At 37.5% G+C, this 27592-nt stretch overlaps 1 protein-coding gene across 1 annotated transcript; it reads left to right on the top strand.

Annotated features, from left to right (window-relative positions):
* Positions 1-715: 715 nt before the first annotated feature.
* On the top strand, positions 716-25336 carry slc27a6 (solute carrier family 27 member 6). The gene is made up of 10 exons (XM_023273067.3): positions 716-1341; positions 4444-4653; positions 7040-7198; positions 10944-11068; positions 14296-14490; positions 16723-16813; positions 16899-17097; positions 19354-19451; positions 19661-19791; positions 21828-25336. The coding sequence occupies exons 1-10, from the start codon at positions 855-857 to the stop codon at positions 22002-22004; spliced, it is 1872 nt and encodes a 623-aa protein (XP_023128835.2). The 5' UTR covers positions 716-854; the 3' UTR covers positions 22005-25336.
* The last annotated feature ends 2256 nt before the right edge of the window (positions 25337-27592 follow it).

The following is a 27592-nucleotide window of genomic DNA, read 5'->3' as shown; positions in this document are numbered from 1 at the left end:
TTTATTGAGTTTTTACTGCGTTTTTATTGTTTTATGTAGCGTTTACTTTTTAAATTTGTCTTTTATTGTTTGCTTACAGGAATGCTGGTGTAAACTGCTGCAAAACAAATCGTCCTTCAAGGGACAAATAATAAAGTTAGTTGATAGATAGATTGATTGATTGATTGATTCTAATAGCTCATTTAAATTTAATCAGCGTATTCGGTCTGTAACTTTAACGATCTCCCTATTTTTATGTTTGTTTTGTGCTTCAGCAGCAGCTTCTGGCTACAGCGAGCCTGCAGAGTTCCCCCTCCGGACACTGATCCCTCTGTTCTCGCTGATCGAATGACAACAGGCTGCTCATCACCACAACAACTGTCACATGATGTCATTAACGAGTCATCTGTCAAGCCGTCCGCAAGGAAGCCCTCATACAGAAAGTTGCTTTCAAAATAAAACACGCACAAAGGACTGTTGTAATTTTTTTTTCTTTCAGTTGATTACATTGGCCTATCAACATGAGGTAAGACAGCATATCTGCAACACGTCTGACTAGTCGTTACCAGGGTTTCCTGCAAAATCTGAATTTAATTTTTTCTGCTATCCCTTATTATCTTATTTCATGATTTCTAGCTTTTTGGTTCTTTTTCCAAGCGCTGGCGTTTGTTTTTGAATATCGCCCACTCCCTCTCTTACTTTGAAGGTAGCATTTGGCGTGTGTCAGTCTTGTGCACTGTGGCTTGACATGGTTGGACAGATCCTGGCTTCACATCACGCAGCCAGTCCGATGTTATCACCTGGAGCGCGGCAGTGAACGCTGCGCTCCTCCCCGACTCTTCTCCTGGGTCTCCTCGCTGTCTCCCGCCGCAGACATGACTTCGTTCCTGGGGTGGCTCTCGGCTCTGGTGGCGGGCGTTTTTTCCGCTCATGTTTTGCAGAAACTCTGCTTCCCGTTCTTTTGGAGGGACCTCGTGTTTCTGCTGAGGGTGATCAGGTACGGCGTCAGGCTGGAGCTGTTCAAGCTGACATCCAGCGTGTGCACGGTCCTGGACAGGTTCACCCAGCAGGCGCAGCGGATCCCCAACAAGCCGTTCGTCATCTACGATGGAGGTGTCCACACCTACCGGGACGTCGAACAACGCAGCAACAGGCTGGCCAACGTTTTCCTCGAGAAAGTGCACTTGAGGAAAGGAGACTGTGTCGCCTTGCTCATGAGTAACGAGCCCGACTTTCTGTGCGTTTGGTTCGGGTTGGCGAAGGTTGGCTGCTCGGTGGCTTTTCTCAACACCAATATCAAGTCCAAGTCCCTCATACACTGCTTTAACTGCTGTGGAGCCAAAACTCTCATTGTTGGTTCAGGTAAAGCTCTCATCCCATTTGTTCTCCTCTGCTGTGTCTGACACTTCATCCAGGCTGTGTTTTAATTTCATATCTCGTATATTACCCCTCCCATAAAATGTAATGTTCTAACAATAATCATCATCATAATTGCAGTGGTGGCCTATAAGAGATTACTGTTGATTCAGTTCAGTTTTATTCATACAGTGACAAATCAAGTGTCATCTCTTAGCATTTCACATAGTAAAGTAAAGACCTTCCTAATTTTAAACAGAGAACCCAACAAATGTAACATTCCCTCTGGATTCCCTTTAAGCAAGCACTTACTTTTTACCCTGTTATTGGGTAGGTAAGCATAATAGTTGGTCTGATTTAATTTCACTCAGCTTGTGCGTCAACACTAGTCTTCAAGCTTTTCTCCACACTGGATAAGAAACTAAGGAACCTGGTTAATTTGTTATTCCAGTTAGAGCTGCAATCATTAGTCAGTTGATGGATACCGTTAGTGTGTCACTATTTCAAGAATCATATTATTACTGCATAACTGTAAATGTAAATGTAGTGAGTCGCTCTTTTGAACTGTTTATTTTTACAGAAGAAGACAGAGGAGATGCGCTTGGATTTCAAGATATAGTGGAGGGTGTTATTTTTTTGGTTACTTTCTACTGTTTGATTGACCCAATAATTAATCAATGATTCCAGAAAATAATCAGCAAAATAAGTGATTGAAGGAAAAACCTGAAAATCATATATATATATATATATATATATATATATATATATATATATATATATATATAAAGTTTATTTATTTCAGTAATTCCATTCAAAAAGTGAAACTTGTATATTATATTCATTCATTACACACAGACTGATATATTTCAAATGTTTATTTCTCTTGTATTTGATGATTATACCAGAATACTAATGAAAATCCCAAATTCCGTATCTCAGAAAATTAGCATATTGTGGAAAGGTTAGATATTGAAGACACTTGGTGCCACACTCTAATCAGCTAATTAACTCAAAACACCTGCAGAGGCCTTTAAATGGTCTCTCAGTGTAGTTCTGTAGGCTACACAATCATGGGGAAGACTGCTGACCTGACAGTTGTCCAAAAGACGACCACTGACACCTTGCACCTTGTCCAGTATTGCAAATTGTACATCAATGGCATGATGAAAACTAACAGTGAAAACTTCAGGCTGTATCTATTGCTTATGATTAAAAAGCTTGACGCAAATCAGAGCTAGCTGAGAAGAAGCCCCCTGATGATTTAAGATAAATTAACCCCGCTGTGATTTGCAGCTGATAAAGAGACCTGTGTACACAGGTTGTGCTGGAACACAAGACAGCTTAAAAAGTTTGAGAATCACTGTTCTACCTCTACAACATGTTTACTCAGCAACTTGTTGCCTGAGCTCAACAAATACATTTCTTTTTTCTCATCTTGCCAAGTCCACCTAAATCCAGTGAGCTCAGTTTTTGTTCTAAAATGCTTGTCTGTAAACATTCATTCAGTTGGCAAAGTGCTCTGTTCTCTTGACTAAGATGCCACTTTATCCTAATAACTATTACAAACATGAACAATGACTCAACAAAAAGTTCAATATTTTGCTTGGTGGCAGTGCCTATATGTAGCACCGTATCTACTCTTATGACTGATGGCTGTTCCAACTATTCCATGAATTCTTTTTCTGCTGTACTGGGGTTGTATTTAGGACAGTGTCCCTGACCAATATCATGCTTGTTCAGCTGAGCAATGATCTGTCATCCTGTCACATGGCTGCAGCATGGTGAATCCTATTAACTGTATAAACCGGATTCTTTCAGGGAAAGATGGGTGGAAGTTGAATATCGTTCCACTAACACTGATATTGTATCATTCTTGTGGACATCAGAAACTTTGAAAGGTGCTACAGCATTATGCTCGCAGCTTATTAGAATATTTAACTTTTCAGTGTTGACCCTCACAGCAATCAGTTAGAACAACACTGGACTAAATCCAGCTCAGGTTGAACACAACAGTGACTTGGCAAGACATTTGAATATTGTAGTATACAGGGGTATTGCAACAAAGCCATATATATATATATATATATATATATATATATATATATATATATATATATATATATATATATATAAAAATCCCAAATTCCGTATCTCAGAAAATTAGAATATTGTGGAAAGGTTCAATATTGAAGACACTTGGTGCCACACTCTAATCAGCTAATTAACTCAAAACACCATCCAAGTAGATCAAATACACTTTGATTATAGGTGGGTTGAAAATGCAGACTTTCAGCTTTAATTCAATGGATTTAACGTTGCATTAACTGTTTTGGAATTATAGCCTTTAGTCTTTTTTGTTTTTGTTTTTACAGAAGTCCTATGTTCTTTTACTTCTTCTTATTCTACCACAAGTTAATCTTGGTTAGATCTGTCCAAACAATCTTGTTTCAGCACTGGGCAGGCTGTTATAGATGTTTTCTACCAGAGTCTAATTTGATCTTTCTTTTCTTCAGTGTTACCTGTGATTTGCATGTAGAGATAAAATCTTTATGTTTACATTTATGAAAGTGTCTCTTAGTTGTAGACTTTGACGATGATGTGCCTTTGTCATTAGGAGTGTTCTCGACTTTGCTAGATGCTGTGAAAGGTTTTTCTTCATCTCGGAAAGAATTCTGCAGTCATCCACTTTAGCTCTCTTCTTTTTTTTCACCAGACCCTTTATTGCTGCTGAGCTCACCATTGCGTTCCTTCTTTTCAGGAGTGGACCATATTATTGACTTGGCATCTGAAAATTTTTCTTATCTCACTAATATTGCTGTTATGTTTTTGCACATGTGCTGACACCTCTTTGGACTGCATTTTGGGAGAATATTTGTCGTCCAGCAAGACAATTATCCAAAGCATACAACCAAAGCCACACTGTAGAATATCGCTTTACTATCTTTTTTTTGTAAATTCCTAAAGGAAAAAAAATTCAGTTACTTGTGGTAACTTGGATGTTTTTGTCCTTAAGTGTGTATGATAGATATGATAATCACAGAAAAGCAGATAGCTTAGAAGGGGAAGTAAAATTACAAACTATTAGTCTATCTCCACTCTGTCTCCCAGATTTAGCGGAATGTCTTGATGGCGTCCTAACCAGCCTGTTGGAAGACAACATTCAGGTGTGGACCATGAAGAGCCAGAGTGAGCACACACACATGCACACCTTGTTGGATAAGCTTGATGCTGCATCTGACCAGCCTGTACCAGCAGCATTGCATGCCACCACCTCCCTGAAATCTCCCACCCTCTACATCTTCACTTCTGGAACAACTGGTGAGTCTGTGTTTTTCTTTGGTCATAGAAACTGTCCCGAGTTTTTTGACGAAAAATGAATAGGGAATGTTGTAAGTCATGTAAAAGATTTGCCCCTCTTTTGCTTTGGAACAGCCTCCCAGACAAGGATAAAATCAAATGTGAACACAGCATTTTATTCAGTGTAGGAATATGTGATTGGTTATAGAACACAAACATGTAATGCAAATGTTGAAATGTGATTGGCTAAAGGTGGGGATAAACCGTGGTTTAGACTTAGTTCTCCCATTAGCTGGTGCACAGATATGTCCATATCTCTTGGCACACGATTCATCCTGTCTCCAAGAACATCACCCTGTATAAACAGAACCCTCCTGCAAACTTCTTCCTGCTCTCTACCAGTTAGTCTTATTGCTTTGTTAGCTGTGATGTGATGCAGCCATTAGTGGTATTTCATAGAGAGGATTATTATGGTTTTCAGCCTTAAACAACCTTGAGTTTAGCAGTTAAAGTGTAATTAATTTCTACCTTATAAGGAAATAGAAATATACTGTGAAGCAAAGCCAATCTCTCTATCTTTTTGGTGTGTGTGTGTGTGTGTGTGTGTGTGTGTGTGTGTGTGTGTGTGTGTGTGTGTGTGTGTGTGTGTGTGTGTGTGTGTGTGTGTGTGTGTGTGTGTGTGTGTGTGTGTGTGTGTGTGTGTGTGTGTGTGTGTAGGTGTGTGTGTAGGTGTGTGTGTAGGTGTGTGTGAGTGTGTGTAGGTGTGTGTGTGTGTGTGTGTAACTTTCCAGCTTGACCCGTCTGTATCCATCATGTATTTAACCCTTCAGAACCTGGGGTTAACACTCTCCCTCTGTTCAGGTCAACACAACTCATACATTAATTACACAATACATGGTTATTAATATCAATGTTGTAATACTCCTATGTGATATCAATTACAGTGTTCAGCTAGCAGTGCCTTTAAAAAAAAAATCCTAACAAGAATTTCAGCCTGCAGAATATCTCTGCAACCAGTGTTTTATACGTGCACCAAATCCAGACATCTGTGGCCACATTAGTTTGAAAGAAAATGCGGCAATCCCTTGTGTCCACCGTACTTACTCCTTGTCATTGACTGGGTGATGCATTCTGTCTTCAGGACACTAGAAGACCCTGATTTTGCTGATGATTTTGCTTTGTTGTCACACAAACATTGACACATGCAGGAGAAAATGTAATGACTTCACAGTTTTGCTCCAAAAACATTATGTGAAATGAACTGGGTGAAGGCTGAGGTTATGACCCTCAATGCCAAGAATCCAGCACCAATCACAGTGGAAGAAGAGAACTTGCCAGTGATGGACAGCCAAGTATTTGGGCTTTGTTGTTTGACTTTTGCCATTAGTTAAGATACAGCTACATTCAGTGCAGCATGAACAATGTCTGGAAGACACCACAGGACAGCAGTGATACTAAGCTGAGGCTATACCAGAGTTTTGTTCTGTTCATCCTGCTTCTGTTCACAGAAACACTCTAATGGTGGGATAATATTGCTCTGTGTTTGCTAAATGTGTAAATATATGTCTGCTAGTGCATTTGGACAGCGACTGCTTTAATGGTAATGTCATGAAAAAAAAAGTCTGAGAATCACTGTTCTACCTCTAGAACATGTTTACTCAGCAACTGGTAGCCTGAGCTCAACAAATACACTTTTTTTCTGACCTTGCCAAGCCCTCGTAAATCCAGTGAGCTCAGTTTTTGTTCTAAAATGTTTGTCTGTAAAAATTCATTCAGTTGACAGAGTGCTCTGTTCTCTTAACTAAGATGCCACTTTATCCTAATAACTATCACTATTGTGATAGGCTTCATTCTGAAGAAATTCACAAGGAATATCTTATATGGGATCATTGTGGAAATTCGCTTTGTTTGTGGTGTTCAAATTTTATTATCTGTTTTACATTCAGAATATTATATGACAATATTATTAATGATTGGAATATTTCATTCTAACATATAAGTTCCCCAAACACAGTTTTATAATTTTCTTGTGTGTTTCTGGCATCTTTTTGAATTCAAATGCTCAAACAAGGAGTAAAGTAAAGCAACTAAAAAATGACGTATTTTGCCATTTTGTAAATGTGTGGTCTAATTGTTATTCATAAAAATTTAAGACATCATAACTTTCATCAGAATGGTTGGGTCTCAAGCCTGTTAGGGGTTTTCCTCAAGAACAACCACATCACTATCATAATATTAATATGATTACAAATGAAATACAGTGTTGCTTGTTATTGTGTTGCATTGTTGTACAGCTAGTGCATGGCTAGTGTAGCACTACACTTGAATGGACAGAGAGTATGAAATTTTCATAGTGCAACTTAATGTAATGTGATTTTCTTTATTTTATTTTTTTTTTAATTCACAGGGCTCCCAAAGGCTGCAGTGATCACTCACCTTCAGAGCTTAAAAGCAGCAGCAGGTCTTTGGGCATTTGGGGCAACTGAAGATGATGTCGTTTACATCCCGCTGCCTCTATACCACAGTGCAGCATCCCTGATTGGTATAGGAGGAACCATACACTTAGGTATTTGAACTACAATGTGGTTTTTTTTAATTAACAATGATTAAGTTTAATATAATTTCAATACAGAGCATGAAATTCTTGTCACTATATGGGCTTTTACACACAACCCATACATACATATCCCCATATTAAGTCTTCTTTTGGCAGCAGCAGCTCATGTGCATTTTAAATAGCCTAACTCACCACATGTAGACTTCAGCACGCCTTTCCCATAGTTTTCTCTTTTGTTACCGCTATCTGCACATTGCCATTTTTAAAATCCCCTTCACTACAGGAAAGAACAGCAAATCATGCAAAAGGCAGGGCTTTTTAAAAAAAATCTCAAATAAATGTCTCAGCTCACTTTCCAGTAAACAAATCAAGCAGAGGGACTTCTTTCTGTGATGTTTTCATTTATAGGGACAACCTATAGGTGACATGCTCAGATTAAAGCCATAATAATGAACTAATTATGACCATAAATTTTGCAAGATAATGATGCACTGGGTTTTAGGTATTCCACTGAATGGGATCAGATTTTGTGCTGTGGCAGCTTTAATAATATCCATTTATTCAGAAGAACTGTGGCTCTGAGCCGTAGAAGGAGACCTCTGGTTGTAAGATAACATAGCCTTTAAAACTGCTGATTTAAAACAGTAGCACAACAGGTCTTCACAGAAGAAGAACAACATAAAAGATTTCTGCATCTTCCTGCAGTCAGCGCAAGACAAACCATCCTAATAACTTGTACATTCTGAGCATCACCATACCTTTAGGGTTGATAAAAATAATGTTCACTCTAACAGGGTGAACTGGTTTACATGAACACACATGTAGGAGTCTCATCCTAAAAACCTTTCAGCTAGTAAGGGGAGCTGCAATGCTCCACCTTGATGAAAAAATAATTGTAACCATCCTCCTCACACACAGTACAACAATGTTTTCCACATTTCAGCTTTTACATTGGTTGAGTTGTCACTGTGTTCTGCTCTTTCACTTTCTTTTATAATCTTGTGTGTATTACAGGATGAAATGCCCATAAAAAAATAGAATGTAAAAAAATGTCTCTTCACTGCATGGACGTAGCCCATCAACATGCTTTTACTCATATGATTAGAGTTCTCTGTTAGATACAGAGAAGTAATTCTATTAGCAAAATTGCACTCAGGACTGCACACAGTGGAACTGCCAAACTATGTGACCCATTTGAGGACCTGCTGTTTCACTTCAACAAGCAGCTTAATTAGAGGCCTCACAGCAGGAAGTTGAAACTCAAGACTATGAGGAATATTAATGTTGTTTTCACATCATTGCTACTGTGCTGTCCCTTCATAGAAAGATCCCGTCAGAGCATTCACATTTATGTTTAGATAGCATGAGTATGGTGGAGTGTTTTGACAGCCCAATTAGCATAAGCATAACGGTAATGATACAAATGTGAAAAAGGACTTCAGAAAAGCAACAAATTTTAATCTGTGATCTTGTTGAAGACTCATTGGTTTGTGCGTCTGGTCCAACTTTTTCCAAAGCTGGCAGTTAAATGTCCTTCACTGGTAGAGACCAACATGCAGAGAAGTTGTGCAAATCAGCCTTAGTAAGGTGGATGTCCTTATAGTTGGAGATGTTGAAATATGTTGAACCTTGTACACATTTTTATTTTTTTTTTAACATCTAGCCTTTAGACTCAACACACATGGTTAGTGGTCCTGTATTTATTTAGCAGGGTTCACACCTGCCAACCTTGACCATCTGTAGGGAAAGAAAAGGGCTATCACACAATTAGAGTTGTTGATGTGCCTAAAACTGGAAAGGATTGCAAATGTATTTCAAAAAGTTTAAATATTGAGCAGTGGGCAATTAAAAAAAATGATCTAGAAATGGAAATTATTTCGCTCTGCTTGTTTTCTACATTGAAGTGGGCCCCCATCTAAGGTCATTTAGTGTAACGGCTAGATGCTCAAAGGAATCATTGGAGCTGGTTAATCAGTGAGCTGTTAACAAGTCTGTCATCCACAAATCACGGAATGTGCATGACGTCGATGGCAGGACACGGCAGAAGAACCTTCTCATAAACTTTTGTTTATATTTAAACTCATCAAAGCACATAAACTGTGTCGTTGAGCTCTATCAGGTATACTAAATGTGTTTTGTTCCTCTGTAATCATATCAAATGTGTATTGTGAAGGTTTATGAAATGAATCAGTATAAAACAAAATAAATACTTTGAGAGCATTTTTGGCCCATCAGCCCAACTTTAGACTGAAGGTAAACAAAGTCTGTTCAGCTGTCATTGAACTTTTACCATAAGATAACATTGGCAGTTGTGTTCTTGCTACTTACAGTAGATTAGTTTTGTAGGCCACAGAGGATACCACACTTGACACTTTGTCCCTCAGTTTTTGTAAGGCACAGTGTGTTCTGCTAAAAGTACATGAGTAAACACACGTTTCCACCTTTTTTGTTTGCGGGGTGAGTGCACCCTTTCAGAGAGGTCAGTACATTTGTTCCATCCGAGCTGCTGTCATTTTGTTGGGCACAAGTCCCTAGGGATGAAAACAAGTATTTGGCTTAAAGTGTCCTGAAATAATCGTGTTTCTTTTTGGCAAGATGCTCGTCACGTAGTTGATATAACCAGCTGTAGGAAAGGCAGGTGTCCTGTGGCTCATGACCTGAAGAGGCCAGTGCAATAACCGTAATGTTTCATACCCCTCTGAATAAGGTAACACCTGTCTCACATGGTCACATTTACAAATGTGTGTGTAATTGTGATTTTTTTATGGATCTTGCATGTAGATAAAATCTAAAAACAACTTATGCTGGGGCTCATCAGTCCTCTTTGGTCTGTTTCAATGGAGAACACCTTTATGTGATGGAGTGTCTGCCTTGTGATGTTGGTACCAGAACTGCTCAGACTCGTCAGAATGGTCTTGGTTTTAATCCTTGGATTCTTGTTGACCTCCTGCACTACCATTTCTACCAGTGCAGAGATCACATTTGGTTAATCTCATTTAGCTAATCTCACTATGTTATATATTTTTTTATTATTCTTTTCACTGTGGCCACTGGCATGTGAAAACATTTGGATATGGCTGTATAGCTTTTCCTTGTCTTGTGAGCAGAGGAAATGCACAAGAGGAGGTGTTGACTATGCTTTTTGGTTTTAACCATGACTTGCATTTGACTAGTAACTGAGTAGAGAACTACTGCACCAACTGTTCTTGATGTATAATGTATTGGAAAGCTCTTGTACATGGTAGAAATAACCAGGACCATTTGAAATGCTATGGAAGCTGCATTTTCTAAGAGATGTGCAACATTTTAGAATTACTGGATGTAACATTTTCCATGAAAATTTATATCAAAAAACAGAAATGATAAAAAATTTTTCCCATTTAAATCACTAATACAATGTCTTACTGTTTTTGGCACTTGTTTATATAATTTCCATTCAGAGGACACCTATTTGTCAAACAGATACTGCTGTAAATCCAAAATTTGACATGGCTAGAAATAATTGTGGTGTTAACTGTATGTACTAGCATACTAACATAATACTCCACGGTACTACTTGTTAAAGTACACTGGTTGCCTCTGTTATCACAAATTTCCTAAATATACAATACTTTGTACATGGGAAATAAATGTCAGTCACCAGGTATGATTTAAAGTCTGTATTTATATTCATAAATGTATGGAGTAAATATACCTAGTGAGATATTTTTTCCTATAACAGTGAATTTAATGATATTTTTTTTTCTGTTTGCAGGTGCAACCTGCATCTTAAAGAAGAAATTCTCAGCTTCCCAGTTCTGGAATGATTGCAGAACACATAATGTGACTATTTTCCAGTATATTGGTGAACTCTGCAGATACCTCTGCAACCAGCCTAAGGTAATCATATGTGTGTGGTAGTAATGACTATATCATCATACCTATCTCTGAATAGACTGTTGGCAGCATCAAAACTGTTTATCTCTCACACAATGTGGCATAAAATGATCACAAACTGGAAATTCTAGTCTTGTACTGCACCCCAAAAGAAAAAATATCCCCTTTAAAGTACTTTCTGTTTCACTATGAAACAAATTCAAAACTTTAGTATCTTGTCAACATTGTCTTGCATATCTTGTTAGTAAATTATTTCTTCCTGTGCAGTTGTTAAAGCATGCTAATATTTTTTATACCCTTTACTTTGTATTCTATTCCATTGCTTGCTAGTAATAACTCAGCATGACCTGATGTCTAGCTACGCAGATGTAACACAACAATAGAGTCCAGTTAATCAACATGCATTGCTGCTTAATGAATGACACAGCAAGTGAGTTAGAGTTAGAGCAGTAGGCAACCTTTTCCTTCTGTAGAAAGCACTTCATAGTCACTGCTGCTTATGAATCATTCAAGTAACATCGTCCATAACTATGGCAGAAAAACAAGCAGTGGCTTTGTTTTAGTGGTTGTGTCCTCCCATGGTGGACACATAAATATGCACGCACTCAAAGTGTGAGGTCTGAGCTTGTCGCTTCTTGAGGCTGGACTCAAAGTCCTCTTTGTCCTTACTCTCTCTGTTATTTGACTGTGTGGGCGGAATACGGACCATGACTGTCCTCATCGCTCATTGGCCAATTAAATATGTGAACATTGTGAAAACAGGGAAGATATCATAGACGTCACTGAGGACACAAAAACAGGTTTCATTTGGATCAGAATGATCTGGATTTAGAAATCCAAAGTTTTGTTGTCCAAGATCAGGTAATCCAGCTAACTTCTGTGCTGTTTTGTTTTTACAGCAAAATTGATTCACTATGAACAAACTTTTTCTGATTACCAGTCCTCTGAACGGGACTACATATCACAATTCAAGATATTAAATATACAAAAAAAAACAACAACACTTACAACAGTAAGCATGCAGTGACTTTGCAGTGCAGGTATTCATCTTCTTTGGATGGTTTCCCATTTTAAAGCTTTATAACATTTAGTCATAGTCAAAATTCTTCCATTTCAAAGTGAAAACAAGTTTTAGCTAATTAATATCTATAAATTAAAACTATAAAACATAAAATAAGTGATTACATAAGTGTTCACCCTCTTAGTATTCCGTAGATGCTCCTTGGGCTGACATTGTGCCTGTATGGCTCAGTCTAAATCAACCTTGTGCATCTGAGCACTGCAGTTTTACCTCATTGTTCTTTGCAAAACTGCTCATGCTCTGTCAGGTTGCATGAGGATCATGAGTGAACAGCCCTTCAAGTCAGTCAAGTGCATCCATTCGAGCAACTGAGCTTGCTGCCAAGAAGCATCCCCACATCATGATACTGTCATCACCATGCTTCATGTTGGAGATGGTGTGTTTATCTTGATGTGCAGTGATTGGTGTTCACCAAACATTATCTAGTCTGATGGCCAAAATGCTCTTATCAGACCAAAGAACCTTCTTCCAGTTCACTTCTGTCTCCCATATAAGTGTTGGTAAACTGTAATCTAGATTTAATATAAGCTTTTTTTCAACAATGGCTTTCTCTGCCTGTTATGGAGGTCAGAGAACCCAGGCGCTGACACAGAGCACTGGCAGACAGGTGGAATATCGTAAGGAATTTTATTTTACAAAACACGAACTAAAACCGTTACAGGAAATGGCAAACTGAATTGAGTGGGAAACTAAACCAAATTCTACTCAAAAACTCTTCAAAAATTCACAGAGATCAGTTTTGCACAGCAGGAAACTCCTTAAAGACTCCAGACCTGCATCAGTGCCAAAATTGTGAGGAGGTGCCTCAGGGTTCATGACCTCTATTCACAAAGACCATGTCAAAGTAAAAGCCTGACAGCACAACGTCACCAGAATCGTGCCATACGATCCAAATCAAATTTATTTATAAAGCACTTTAAAATAGCCAGAGTTGACCAAAGTGCTGTACAGAAGAGTAAAAACATGATCAAAAGATAAAAATAATAAAACTAAGATGAAAAAAGTAATAGAACTAGATAAAAATAATAGAACTAAAAGCAAAATATGCAACAAAGCATAAACAATAAATAGACTAAACAGACTGGACTGCCCATCCCAGATACATTACACACGCACACAAAAACAACAAACCTACGTGACGTGAAAAGCCAAAGAAAAGAGGTGGGTTTTAAGAAAGGTTTTAAAATCAGACAGTGAGGAGGCCTGTCTGATGTGCAGTGGCAGTTCATTCCAAAGCTTTGGAGCTGCAACAGAAAACGCTCGATCCCCTCTGAGCTTCAACCTTGTTTTGGGCACCTTCAGAAGCAGCTGGTCAGCTGACCTGAGAGATCGGCTCGGTGTATAGAGGTGTAGAAGCTCTGAGAGGTATAGTGGGGCAAGACCATTTAGGGATTTAAAAACAATTAAAAAATTTCTGAAATGGATTCTAAAATGGACGGGCAGCCAGCGGAGTGAAGCTAGAATCGGTGAAATGTGCTCAAACTTCCTTGTGCCAGTTAAAAGCAGCGTTTTGAACCAACTGGAGACGAGCGATGGAGGACCCACTAACCCCCATAGAAAGTGCATTACAGTAATCCAGCCTAGTGGTCACAGAGGCATGGATCACTGTTTCAAAGTGCTGTCTCTGGAGAAAACGTTTTATTTTTGCCAGCTGCCTTAACTGGAAGAAGCTTGATTTCACCACAGCTTTAATCTGGCTGTCCAACTTAAGATCCACGTCCACTTTTACCCCTAGATTACAAACAATAGGTTTGGGATCCTGTGCCAAGGAGCCCATCCATGCACACAGGGATCACTGCTGGCCTCAACTTTAATAGAGGACATCTATCCTACTGGACTTGTTGCAGTTCTCAGTTTTCTTAACATAAGATTACATACTGACCTAGGGTCCCTTGCCCTATAAACCACAGCCCTATTTTTGTTAATATCTGTCATTTGTTGTCAGGAAAAGTTAATGTACATAAAGGGAACAAAACTATATTTCCTGTACAAGAAAATGAAGTGAAGTTTGATTGTTACATCTTCATTGGCACTGACTATATAGAAGAAGGTGGATGGGAATAGGAAGCATTTACGCACTGAGAAATTCACATTTATCCCCTGTTAGATCTGTTCTGCTGATGTAATGACATCCATTTCCTTCTGTCAGACAGAGGTGGATAAAGTCCATAAGGTGCGGATGGGAGTCGGTAATGGGCTGCGGCAGGATGTGTGGCGGGAGTTCCATAGTCGCTTTGGGAACATTAAAATGTGTGAGGTGTATGGCTCCACTGAGGGAAACCTGTGCTTCATGAACCACATTGGCAAGATTGGAACTGTGGGTCGCTCCAACTTCTTCTACAGGGTGAGTACTTGATCATTTTAAAGGTGGAATCTGGAATTGTAATCCAATACGCTTTTAGTTAAATTCTGATAGGTGCTTGTGACTTCAGTGAATATTTCCCCGCACTCTGCTAGCTGTCCAATGTGTGTGAGCGTTTTTTATAAAATGCAGTCCTTGCTCTTTAAATGGGAAAAATAAACAAAGTGACTGATGCTATTTGTAATCAAGCAGATAGAAAACTGATATTTAGAATGAATATACATTTTCAGTAAAAACTGAAATCTTGGTGTCAAAATTTAGGATAACACGTACCCACCACAAACTTTTTTTTTTAACATATGTTGATTAAAGGAGACCTTTTCAACACTCATTCTTTAGTGGTGACAAGCTATTACTAGTGGCATAAAACCATATAAGGGACATTGTTCAAGATCAAAGAATAGTGACTAATTTGAAATTAATTTATTGATTAATTTACTGTGGATTGGTGGGTTTTCTGCTCTCTCTTTATAATTTGTAAGGGCTGTACCTTACTTTGCTAAGCGCCATGAGATGATATACACTACTATTCAAAAGTTTGGGGTCACCCAGACAATTTCATGTTTTCCATGAAAACTCACTTTTATTCATGTGCTAACATAATTGCACGAAGGTTTTTGAATAATCAATTCGCCTTTTAACGCGATTATCTAACACAATGTAGCATTAGAACACAGGAGTTATGGTTGCTGGAAATGTTCCTCTGTACCTCTATGCAGATATTCCATTAAAAATCAGCTGTTTCCAGCTAGAATAGTCATTTACCACATTAACAATGTCTAGACTGGATTTATCATTCATTTAATGTTATCTTCATGTCTAAGTGACACCAAAATTTTGAACAGTAGCGTATGTTGTGAATCTGTGCTGTATAAACAAACTGAATTGAATTGAATACAATGTAGTACAGCACAGTTTTTAATTTCATCCTCTGGGAAATCAACATTATCATAAAATACAATATAACATCGAATTTAAATACAGCAGGATGTAATGCAAAGCAATATGTTGGAATAATTTCTACACAACACAAGCATCTTTGAATATCATGCAGTACTGTATTACTTTATAAAATGCTTTTTCACAACATAATAATGCGTCGTAGAATAGCACCAATATAATTTATTTTAATGACAATAAATTGTACGGTGTTTGTGATAACTTGACATATTAAGAGCAGCACCTTCTGAGTTGAAAAAGTTACACTGATACTGTTACGCAGCTAGAAGTCTGTGGAGGCCGTTAGGAAGGATGACCTGTGGATTGGCTTTGCTGTGGCTGTTGTAGGTATTAGCTACACTAATGCTAGTCTGTGGAGCTGCTGTCAGTCAGGCAGTTACAAATGAGTGACTACACGTGTTTAGCTCTAATCTCTTTCCTCTGCTATTCTTAGATCTGTCCAACTGCCTTTCCTTTTGACCCACAAACCGTTATAAAAGATAGTTATAAAAGTGATGTTATAAAACAGAATGATTTCAGGACACATATCCAACTTTAATTAACAGGATTGTCAGTTCTGTAACATGTAGTCACAGTTATTTTTAGATAAGGAATCTGCAACCAGCCACAGACACAGTTGGAGTATGGGTGTAGTACACTGTTATGTAGTCTGTGACAAATGTGAACATTATTCATAGATTGGAACCATAGACCAATGCATTGTTCAGAATAAACAGAGTAACGCCCTACAGATTTGTTCCTCGTCCAACTGACCCAGCGTATTTATGGTTTATGATGTTTCTTCATACAAACAAATAAAGCCTATAGGCTATAAATGCATGAATGAATAAAGAAATGAATGATAAATGGTTCTGAATAAATGCTAAGTTATTATAGTGTTGTTATTGCTGCCAACATATAGTGGAGCAGATAAATTATTGCATGCTCTGCTGCCCTATACATTGGTTCACTTCTGTGGTTGTGCAAATGTGTCTGTAGCTGGCTGCAGCTTCTCCATGTCCACTAATGGGACAGTCCTACCACAAGTGCAAAACACAGAAATGAAAAATTGTAATGCTAAATATAGAGCCTCTTTTTGTCGCTCTTTGTTTAAAACTCATACAAAGAAGAAGAATTAAAATTTAAACTGTTAAAAAAAAGTATGTATGATGAAAGTTTAAACAGCAGTCCTAAAGTTGACACCTGAAGCTGATTGTTCCGTACGTTACTTTTCTGTGCCATTGTAGCAGTATTTTCTTTTGATATTTTGTGTAGCTCCTGTTCAAGTATGATCTGGTGAAGTATGACATGGTGAAAGATGAACCGGTGAGAGATCAGTATGGTTTCTGTCAACCAGTGCAAAAGGGTAAGAATGAAGCTCAAGTGCATTTCTTTAGATTCATCTTTTTTTTTTTCCTTTGAAATTTGACTTTGTCACATTGTTTTTTCAGGTGAGACAGGGCTTTTATTGTCTCGGGTGGGCATCCTCAGCCCATTCTTTGGCTATGCTGGAAGCAAGCATCTGACAGAGAAGAAGTTGATGAGGAATGTGTTTGTGAAGGGTGACACCTACTTTAACACAGGCGACCTCATGGCTGAAGACCAGGGAGGCTTCATCTGCTTCAGAGACAGAGTGGGAGACACTTTCAGGTGAAGTTGGAGAACTTTGTCACTGCAGTTCTGAACTGTACTGTTCACCAGAACCTTAAAGCATCTATCCCAGTGGTGATTTTTCTCTCAGTTGGGCTTGAAAACAAATCTACCTTCACATTTTTAGTGGCTGGATTCCTCTAAATCCTACAAATGTTCCTTTAAGGCAGACACGTTCGAAAGGAACTAATCCATGCGGCATTGTAACTACCATTTACGGCAACTTTATCACAACAGCTCACCTTTAACTCTGTTCAAACACTGTCAAACTACTAAACACTACAATACACAAAAGCAAGTTGTTTATTGGAGTAGTACAGCCAAAGACCACATGTTTGATTAAGAAGCCAGTTTTGAAAAAGAATGACACAGAAACCTCCACCCTGCAAGTTGATAAGACCGGTTCCTTAGGTTTGTTTTGTGTGAAATTCCAAAAGTCTGAATCCATGCTTGCGAGACAAGTAATTGGTGCACTGCAGTTTCAAAGTGGAAATGCTCAGCCATGGTGTTGACTGCTTATTTCATTCATGATGTGTCTTCTAGTTTTAACCTAACATGGACATGTTAGCAAGGTAAAAAACTTGATTTTCAGTCTAATCAGATTCTGTACCTGCTCACAAAGAATTTTAAGGATTATAACCGAGAACAAAGCAAAGAAAAATACACAGACCTGGAGCTATTCTTATCTTACTACCTTGATATGTCCATTAGGGTGATGACTTTTTGACTTTTTTTTCTCAAAAATTATTTCCTGTAGCACTAATGAATGAACTTTTGCCTATTAATGATTAAAATGACATTTATTCTGTTGAAATATTGAAAAAGGTCACGCACAAACCACTTTGAAAAAATCACTATTACTATCAATGGGACTAAATTCGTTAAGCCCAAAGAAGCATTCACAAACAGTACCAAATGCACCAACCATAGAAAAGTAAATGATTTAATGCCTTAAAAGATAATCTAAGTGTTGGTAGTTGTTTTGAAGTTGATAAATTCTGGCCAAAAAGCTGATAATTAAAATTTTTAAAATCATTTTGTGCGTGAGGTTTTTTTTTATCAAATCACCTTAAAAGTAAGATTTTATCTAATCTTTAATAAAAGTTCATCAAATTATGATACAGGGATATGAGGTTGTAAAAAAGTCATCACCCTAATGTCCATATCTCTTGGCACACGATCCATCCAATCCCCAGGAGCCGCACCCTGAAACAGAACCCTCCTGCAAACTTCTTCCCGCTTTCTACCACTTTGTATTATTCCTTTGTTAGCTGAGATGTGATGCAGCCATTAGTGGTATTTCATAGGGGGCTGCTAGTGTTCCTCAGGTAGGATTATTATGGTTTCTTCCTCATACAACCTTAAGCTAGCAGTTTCAGTAAAATTAACTGTTACATTATAAGAAAGCAGGAATGTACTGTATATCAAAGCCAAAGCTCTATCTTTGTTAGTGTGTGTGTGTGTGTGTGTGTGTGTGTGTGTGTGTGTGTGTGTGTGTGTGTGTGTGTGTGTGTGTGTGTGTGTGTGTGTGTGTGTGTGTGTGTGTGTGTGTGTGTGTGTGTGTGTGTGTGTGTGTGTGTGTGTGTGTGTGTGTGTGTGTGTGTGTGCATGTGCGCATGTGCAGCAGAAGCTGTAACTTTTCCAGCCTCACCTGTCTGTGTCCATCATGTATTTAACCCTTCAGAGCCTGGGGTTAATGCTCTGTCTCTATTCAGGTCAACACAACTCATACATTAATTACACAGCAAATGGTCATTAATGTCAATATTGTAATATTCATATGTGATATCAATTTCAGTGTTCAGTTAGTAGTACCTTAAAAAATAAATCCTAACAAACCCTCCATAGTTTATATTTATATTTCTTTTATATATATATGTATATATGTATATATATATATATATATATATATATATATATATATATATATATATATATATATATATATATATATATATATATATATATATATACTTTAACTTTCCTCTCAGAGAGTTGTACAGAGAGTAACAAAGAGAATGTTAAAAAAAAAAACAATATAAGATACTTTTACTCTCAAGATGTTTTGTGAATGTTGCCACTGATAATGTTCAAAGAGAAAGGAGTAATGATTAGACACTTGGTGATAAAAGCAGGTATGCATGTATTAATTCAGACTCTGTATTACCATAACTGATGGTTTGCCATGTACTGAATGCTCTGCAGGCCTTACTATACTTGCACTCTTGATTAAAGTCTGATTTTTCCCAATTTTAGGTGGAAGGGGGAAAATGTCGCAACGACAGAGGTAATGGAGACTCTTGGATTAGTGGATTTTATTCAAGAAGTCAATGTGTATGGAGTGGAAATACCAGGTATTCCGTCTGTCTCTGCTATCCACATACTGCTTATTATTCAGCGCTTCCTGATTGGCACATATATCAACCTTATTAATGCAGTCATTTGCAGTTATTTAAGCACATGCTAGGACCTTACTGTGTTTCTTTACTACCATTTGTGATCAACTAATAACGCTGAGCTAAAGAGAGCTAACAGAGATTACAGTGAATGATGCTGTTCACAGGACATGAGGGCAGAGCAGGAATGGCGGCTATAATTCTAAGACCAGGCCTCGTGTTCGATGGGAAGAAGCTATTTGAGCATGCAATGAGGGATCTGCCAGCGTATGCTCGTCCACTCTTCATAAGGCTTCAGGTAACAAGCAGAGACATGCTGACATACTGAGTCCATCTGATGACTGTTCTATATTACATTAATTCAGACTCAGGGTAACTGCAGCTCTTGAAAAGGTACAAGAAAGAATCCTGTTTCTTTAAAAAGGCTTGAATTTAGTTTATAATAGTCCTATATATTGTGTTTTGCATTTTTTTTTATATCTGTCTGCAGGTTGCCTGTCTCGTAAGCACCTACACACTAAAAATGGAACTGTATTGTTATATGTTGCTGGGCAGTATTGTAAAAGGTGACATTAACAAGATAAATAATTCTGGGCCTTATCAACCCAGCTGTTTTACCATCAAGCTTTAATTGTTAGTCTAGTATGACCATGAAAGGGGATAGCTCTCTAAAAGGCCTACACTTAGCTTGTTGGACTTGCAGAATCAGGTTGAGTTACAGAACAAAATTAGAATTTATCCCAATTTATTAATATAGATGAAAAAATAAATGAGGGAATTGAAGAATGAGGCACCAGGCATAGCACTGTTTTAAAACTGCAGGGAAGTTGACATGTAAAACATTTCTGTTGCTTTATTTAGCCCATGTCTTAAGTAAAGAAATCCAATTAGACTTGGATAAGGGGGGGGTCTTCTTGTAATCTGAAAATGATGCTCTTTCTAGCCAAACGTTAGTGTCCACAGCAAGACAGTGAGTAAGTGGGAGTGTTGCTCAGGGGCTTTTGGAAAATATTTTGTTCTTCACAGTTTAAAATTCACTTGATAGTCAATTAAAGACTGTCTGCATTTCAGTTAGCAAAAAGCTGTGTAGTTAATGGAAATGGTAAAATTACATTTAGGTAAACTTTTAATCAAAAGCAAATTACTTTCAAAGTGTGTGTTGACTGTGGGTCAGCGGCAGTATTCAGAAAACATCTGACGGCTACAATTTGCTCCTGTATTAGCTGAAACTCCAGAAAATAAGAACTGTAGGTGTTAACTTTAATACTCATATGGTTATAGTCTGAGAGTAAAATCACAAAGTATTTTAGAACTAAAAGTAGGTTTCTACATTTGACAGAATGTAAAGTCAGAGGATTAATAATACTAGCGTATTTTAAGATGTCTAAAATCATTAGGAGAAACTTTTATTTTTAGCACATGCATTTGACACTGATCACTGTAGCCAATAAGAGAAGTAACAACAACCAGGAGGGGAGGTTCTGAAGAGGATATTGTTCATGTGTTTCTATGATTCTACGGTGCACTGATCATTTCAGCTACTGTTCCTGCTAGTCTGAGCAGACCAGAAAGCAGGATGTTGTATAAAGGCGCATTCTCAAGAAGACAGACCCTATTCTATGCTTGGTTGATGTATGCATTCCGCCATCTAGCGTCCATTCAGTGCCAGTGCACCGTAGTGCTCTGAAAACTACCATGAATGGAACTGAATGATTCCAAGGTGGAGCGGCGCTGTTGTGACTACGTTGGTAAATAGAGAACTGTATGTTGTACAGAAGTGACTTCAGCCATGTGCCATATTACTTAGATGTGAAATGGTTCAAATTTGTGACACCTTACATTAACTGCATTGTTTCTAAGTTGAGCAGTAGGGTATTTGTTGTGATGTAAAGCAACATAATTTTGGATTTACTATATTAAAAAATTCAGTTTTAAATTGAGGAAGACAATCTGTAACTTTTCTGTTACAAGTCAGAGATTGTCTTGCTCTTATGTGTGTGTGTGTGTGTGTGTGTGTGTGTGTGTGTGTGTATATATATATATAATGTATACAAAATCTGAATTGTTGGTGATAAATATTTTGCTGACCAAATATCATTATTACAGTCAACATGTACATAGCAGTAGAGCCTGTTGGCATTCACAGTTGTGAACAAGCCAGCAATGATAAGTTGCCTAAATAATCTACGGTATATTGTATCACTTCTGTTCCCAACTAAACATCCAGGTCTATAGCTCAAAACATTAAACAGTAATATTCAGTGTTACACTAATTAATTTCTGAAACCTGCTGATAGACTGAAATTACACAGACTGTTTTTATTTGTCCCTCAGGAGGTCATGGAAATGACGAGCACCTTCAAGCAGCAGAAGTTCCAGCTGGTGCAGAGTGGCTTTAACCCCTCAACAATCTCTGATCCTCTCTTTGTGTTGGACTACCAGCAGAAGAGCTACATTCCTCTAACAGACCTGATTTACCAGAGCATCATCACTGGAGAGCGCAAGTTGTAGAACTCACAATTATGAGTGTTGTGACACGACCCAAAACAGTGCACCACAAGGATAGAAATGAGATCTGCTTATTTCAGTATTTTACATTTAATAGAAACCAGTGAGCTAGCTTCTATGGTCAAGAAAGAAAGAAAGAAGCTTCTGGTGAATAATATGAATCTGAATGTATCACTGTGAAACACCTACCTACTGATTTAACTTTAATTTATCCCTTAGCACACATCTCAAATAACATCTGAGAGCAGGTGTTTTTTGTTTGTTTGTTTTTAGATAACTGCAATTCTTTCATTTGTCCAATTATTTGACAAAGATGAAACACAATACCATAATGCAACTTCTTTAAAGCCCTTAATTAGCAAATTCATGAGAGTTTAATGGTTACATGGTTTGGGATTTTAGTTTAAGTTTGGCATTTTAAACATTTTCAGCTAAAACTTAACACTTTAAAGAACTGGAAAAATTGACGAATAAGTAATAGAACTTTCATATAAAAAAGTAATATTTAATTGTTTTTCTGAGTGTTTCATAGGGTAACAAACTGAAGATAATAACTGATGATAATCAGTTGCCCTCAATTTGTTTTTAAGTGATCACGCAACACATTGAAACTGCCCAAATATCAAAAAGTTCTCTTGGAATTTACACCTTCAGCAAGCCTCAGTTTTTGACTAAAAGTGAAAATCATAGCTTTTGTTTAAAATGTGGGGTCATTTGATGAAGAAATTATTGAATTGTAATATTTGAAGAGTAGCTAATGGATTATCTCCATGGTTGATGAGCTGTTTTAGAGGTGAAACGCCCCTGAAAGTGACCAAATCGCATGAAAGTCATCCCATTACTCCCTGAAACAATTAAGACCCTTTGAAGGTATAATTTAAGAAAGGGTTTTCATGTTATGTGGTCATCCACGATTCCATTAAAATCTCATTAAAGTGCCTTAATAACACTGGTATGGATGGGTGATTTCTTAAAATATTTATCCAACAAGACAATCAGACTTTAGTCCACCCATTCTGCAAGAATTTATTTTCTACCATATTGTAATTTCCCACACCACTCTATTAACTGTAGACACTACATATGTGTTTAACTCATTATATTTATGAATCAACAATTATATATGTGAGAGATTTTCCCAGGGAAAACCTAAAAGTGCCTTGTATTTTGAAATTTAGCCATAACAATATTTTTTTCCAGTCATGGTTTTTAATGCTGTGAAGTTCTGATTCCATAATGATGATTCATTCATTTATGTTATTCTTTAATTTTTTTTTTTTTTTTAAAACAAAATTTTATAAGTGCTGCTAAATTTCTTCACAGACATTCAGGTGTGGAAGCAGTCTCAGGGCCAATTAACATGCTTACTGTTGGGTAATTTATTAGCTCTAAAGATCTTGGTTGTACCTTCCAAGGAGAGAAGTGGGATTTTAAACCATCAGCCGTAATAAGCTTGCCTTTTCCATGCACACACACATTCAAATATTACTTTGAGCTATCAGTTTCAATCAGTATTAATAAAAATTTTACTGAAAGAGTACCTCATCAAGAGAAGAATATGACAGTATAATTGGTTAAAATTCACCGTGAACATGAATCGTTATACATTCTTTCTTTTTTCTAAATTTTATAGAAATTCTTTGACTAACAGTGTACAACAGAAGTGAGTGCAATCCTAGCAAATATGGTTTCAGTGTCAAATGATTCTAAATTGTATCACCTCTCAGTAATTGCTGTATGTTGAACAGTAGTGTATTTGCTCCCATGATAAAATAAATAAATAAAAACTAACAGTTTAAATTTTCTGTTTTAAACATACAAACCCCACAGTAGGAAGTCAATGAAATAGTCAAACGCAAATCTTTCATTTTTCTAATGTCCGCCTTTATTTTTGAAGACACGCTCAGTCCTTCTTGGCATGAAAGATACCAAATTTCCAGAGAAATGTTTTACCATTATTCAGAGACTTTTTTCAGTTGCTCTCTGGAGGGCTTGTGTTGCTCTACCTTTCTCTTGAAAATACGCAGAGTGTGTTCTACTGGATACAAATCAAGCAACATACTTAACCAGGCCATTGTTTTCACTTTTTTTTTTAAATTTAGAAAGTCTTTTATGATTTGTGGGAGTGTGCTTTGGATCTGCAGATGTCATCTTGTCCATCAGTATTTTGGTTTAACCACAGACATTCACGGGGCCATCTATAAATCTGATCTTCCCAACATCTTTTGCACTTACGAAGGCCCATCTGATCACCTTGTAAGGTAAATGTTTGCTCAAATGGATTTCAGATACTTGTGCAGAATTATTACACAACATAACCGATATTCAACCACCGAAATATTTACATTAGATTGCTGTAACCATGCAGCACATGGAGCACCTTTTGTTGCCCTGCAAGAAGAGCTTCAGGAATGACCAGGGAAATTATTTACAAGGAAGGTTATTAACAAAAGCTACAAAATAACGACTAACTACGACACAACAATATCACACATTAGGACAACACAAAACAAACAATGCGGTGAATGTGAGTGAAGTAAATGGAAGAGAACACAACATTATGATACAATGTTGGGTCAAGATTATGTTGAAATGTGGTGTTCTGAGATGAAGGGATGAATAGACCACACCTGAAAGCAGCAGCTGACTTAATGCTAGTCTAATTTGGAAACTTGTAGGAATTTACATTTGAGAATACAAGAGAATTTTAAAGGTTGCTCCACATTTCAGTGACTGAAGGTTACTTGGGTGCATGTAATGATGCTGCTGCTTTGCTTCTGCTGATGGATGGTCAGGTTGGCCTGTGGATGTGGGTTGGAACAACGGTGGACAGAGTGGAGCCTCTGAGTCGGTCTTCAAGAGTTTAAGAAGGATTTAGGTCGAACTCTTGGGAGGGATTCGAGAAACGGGGACTCTGAGGAAAGACGACCCATAGAAAGGAGAAACCATAGTGATGGTTTTTTAAAAGGGACTTTTGCATATCATTAACTCAGGAGGGGATCTGACACGACCTCCATCAGGGAGGGCTGGTGTCCAGACATCCAAGATATTAAGATATTTTCTGAAGGGTTATGTAAATTCCAAATAGTTTAAAATGGTAGTGCGTCATTCACAGATGTGTACTCTTGGTAGGTAGAGGTTAAACACATATATGACAGGAGACATTATTAAACCCTCTAGTTTGTCACGTGACTTACACATAAACAACACATTTAAAGACAGGGCATGGTGTAATGGTGATCCTGATGATGAGGTTCTTGAAATCAATGTTCAGTAGCTCTGTTAAATGAGTGTACGTAAAGAATGCTTCAGTCCAAAATAAAGGAATAAATGTCTTTCTTTGTCTTAAGATGCATCTGTTGTTCCCTCTGGCATTGTCTGTGAAGTTAAATTCTTTTGATGCTGTTACCAGATTTAGATCCAACCTTCCAGAAGGGTCAGAAGTCGATGTAAAATCTGCTGTAAAACTGACCCTGTTTATATCATCTGATTTCCTGTCAATGGAACCATAATTGTACAGCTGTCTGTACAGTATGTACACTATGTTGTGTTGAAGCACACCCGAAGCTTGCAATTACAGGTTTCCTCTATTGATAAGACACTGTTCCTGGAAAATAGCACACATTTCCCAAAACACTGCACACTATTTTCTTTTTTTGGATACAGTGCACAAAGCACTGCACACTTGTGTCAAAAGCGCACTTTACTGTCAAAATTTGAACTTTGTTTATAAAAATTAAGACACACAAAGCAAAACTAGGACACTGCACTGCTAAATACAAAACACTCTTCTCTCACTGTGTTTTCACATGAAGTGTAAAAAAATGATAGAGTCCTCAAAAATGACAACTTAAACACAAATGCATCCTATAAATGAATCAGAGGGGGCCATTGCAGTGCCTGACTGTACATTTCAATATAAAAATAATGCTAGACAAAAATACAGCACTGTATTGTACATAGTACATTATGTATTATCCAGTGGTGGCAGGAGTAGAAGCCGAACGTCCAGCAACTTATATAAGGGTTTACAATCAATCAGAGCAACAATGTAGTGATTATAATGGGAGAGGAAAGAGCAAAAAATTCTGATGTACAATGTTGTTTTCCGCTGTTGGAATTTTCTCTAATCTTTGGGTTTTATTGGACAATATGAACAGTTATATACATTAGATGAAGGCATTTGGGAAGTTCAGAGTCTCACTGGTGGATAGAAACTCCCAACAACTAAACATGACTAGGAGCCACAGTTATACTTTTACTTTATCTAAGTAACAAGTCAGAATGTCTGAGAACCTCTGGGAAACAGTTCATTTTATAACTTTATGTGTAAAATCATAATTAGCAATGCAAGCATGTGTTAGCATAGATTTTTTTGTTTTTTTAATCTTAGAAGTGCAGAAAAAGAACAGTATTGCCTCAACTGCAACTAGCACATGATGGAAACATTTCCTCAGATTTCAGGTAATATGTACAGTACTTGAGTCGCTGAGTACCTGAATATATTTAATCAGCAATAATTTTAGCTATTTACCTTAAATCTATCTAGTTTTTCAATATATGCCAAACCTTGAGGATCATTTTGAGGTTGGGGTATTAAAATAAAGTGTCTCTTAAGTGAAGAGCTCCATTTGTAGCTAACATGTAAAGTAAGATTTCCTCAGTCCTGCCATTTGATTTCAGTTGTCACACTGCCATTAAACAGCAGATGGCACCAGAATGTTTTGAATTGTTACACAGCAGGCAGAAGAGAATATGAATTTGAGTACTAATGAGGCTAAACTCAGTGGAATTTAGTGAGAGTCATTGAAATCACTGGCTGACGTGTGGTACAAAAAACTACATCTAACTGGGTGTCAAGAAAAGATCAGGAGTCATTATAAGAACTGGGATTTTACAAATGTTTTTACAAAAGGAAAAATGAATAACAAAATGAAGCTGGATATTCATACACATACATACTATAGTCCCATGAAAAAGTATTTCCCCACCATAGAAATCATCTATTTTTGCACATTTGCCACATGTAACTGTTCTAGATAATTAAACTAATATTAATGGAAGACAAAGATTACACAAGAAAACACAGTCTTTAGATGATGATTTTATTTTTTCAAGGAAAATGCTGTCCGGTCTACTTTGTCCAATGTGAAAAAGTAATTGCCCCCTTGGCTACCAATCTAGCAAATGGCCAAATTAATTTCTCAGGTGGGTTCAGTTTCACCATCCACACTCACGTATGTTTACTGTCAGGCTTGTTGAATGTAAACATCATTAAATAGAACCTGTCTGGCTTTGTGAAGTAGCTAAAGGGTCTGAAAAAGCAGCACATGATGCCACGTTCTAGAGAGATTCAAGACCAGATGCGGAACAAAGTCATTAACATTTGTCAATCTGAAAAGAGTTACAAAGGCATTGCTGAGGCTCTGGGACTCCAGAGAATCACAGTGAGAGACATTATCCACAAAAGGAGAAGCTTGGAACAGTGGTGAACCTTTCCAGGCCCAACTACCACATTGATATCTAATCCAGGAGGTTGCAAAAGAACCCAGATGAACATCAAAACAACTGGAGGCCTCACTGGCCTCAGT

This window comes from Amphiprion ocellaris, chromosome 17 (assembly GCF_022539595.1).
Source record: "Amphiprion ocellaris isolate individual 3 ecotype Okinawa chromosome 17, ASM2253959v1, whole genome shotgun sequence".
NCBI lineage: Eukaryota > Metazoa > Chordata > Actinopteri > Pomacentridae > Amphiprion > Amphiprion ocellaris.
This window is presented reverse-complemented; position numbering and strand designations above follow the sequence as displayed.

Coding starts and splice junctions, on each gene's coding strand:
- slc27a6 (XM_023273067.3), top strand. CDS start 855: ATGACTTCGTTCCTGGGGTGGCTCTCGGCTCTGGTGGCGGGCGTTTTT. Junction 1,342..4,443: donor AACTCTCATTGTTGGTTCAG/GTAAAGCTCTCA, acceptor TCTGTCTCCCAG/ATTTAGCGGAATGTCTTGAT. Junction 17,098..19,353: donor AGAGTGGGAGACACTTTCAG/GTGAAGTTGGAG, acceptor TCCCAATTTTAG/GTGGAAGGGGGAAAATGTCG.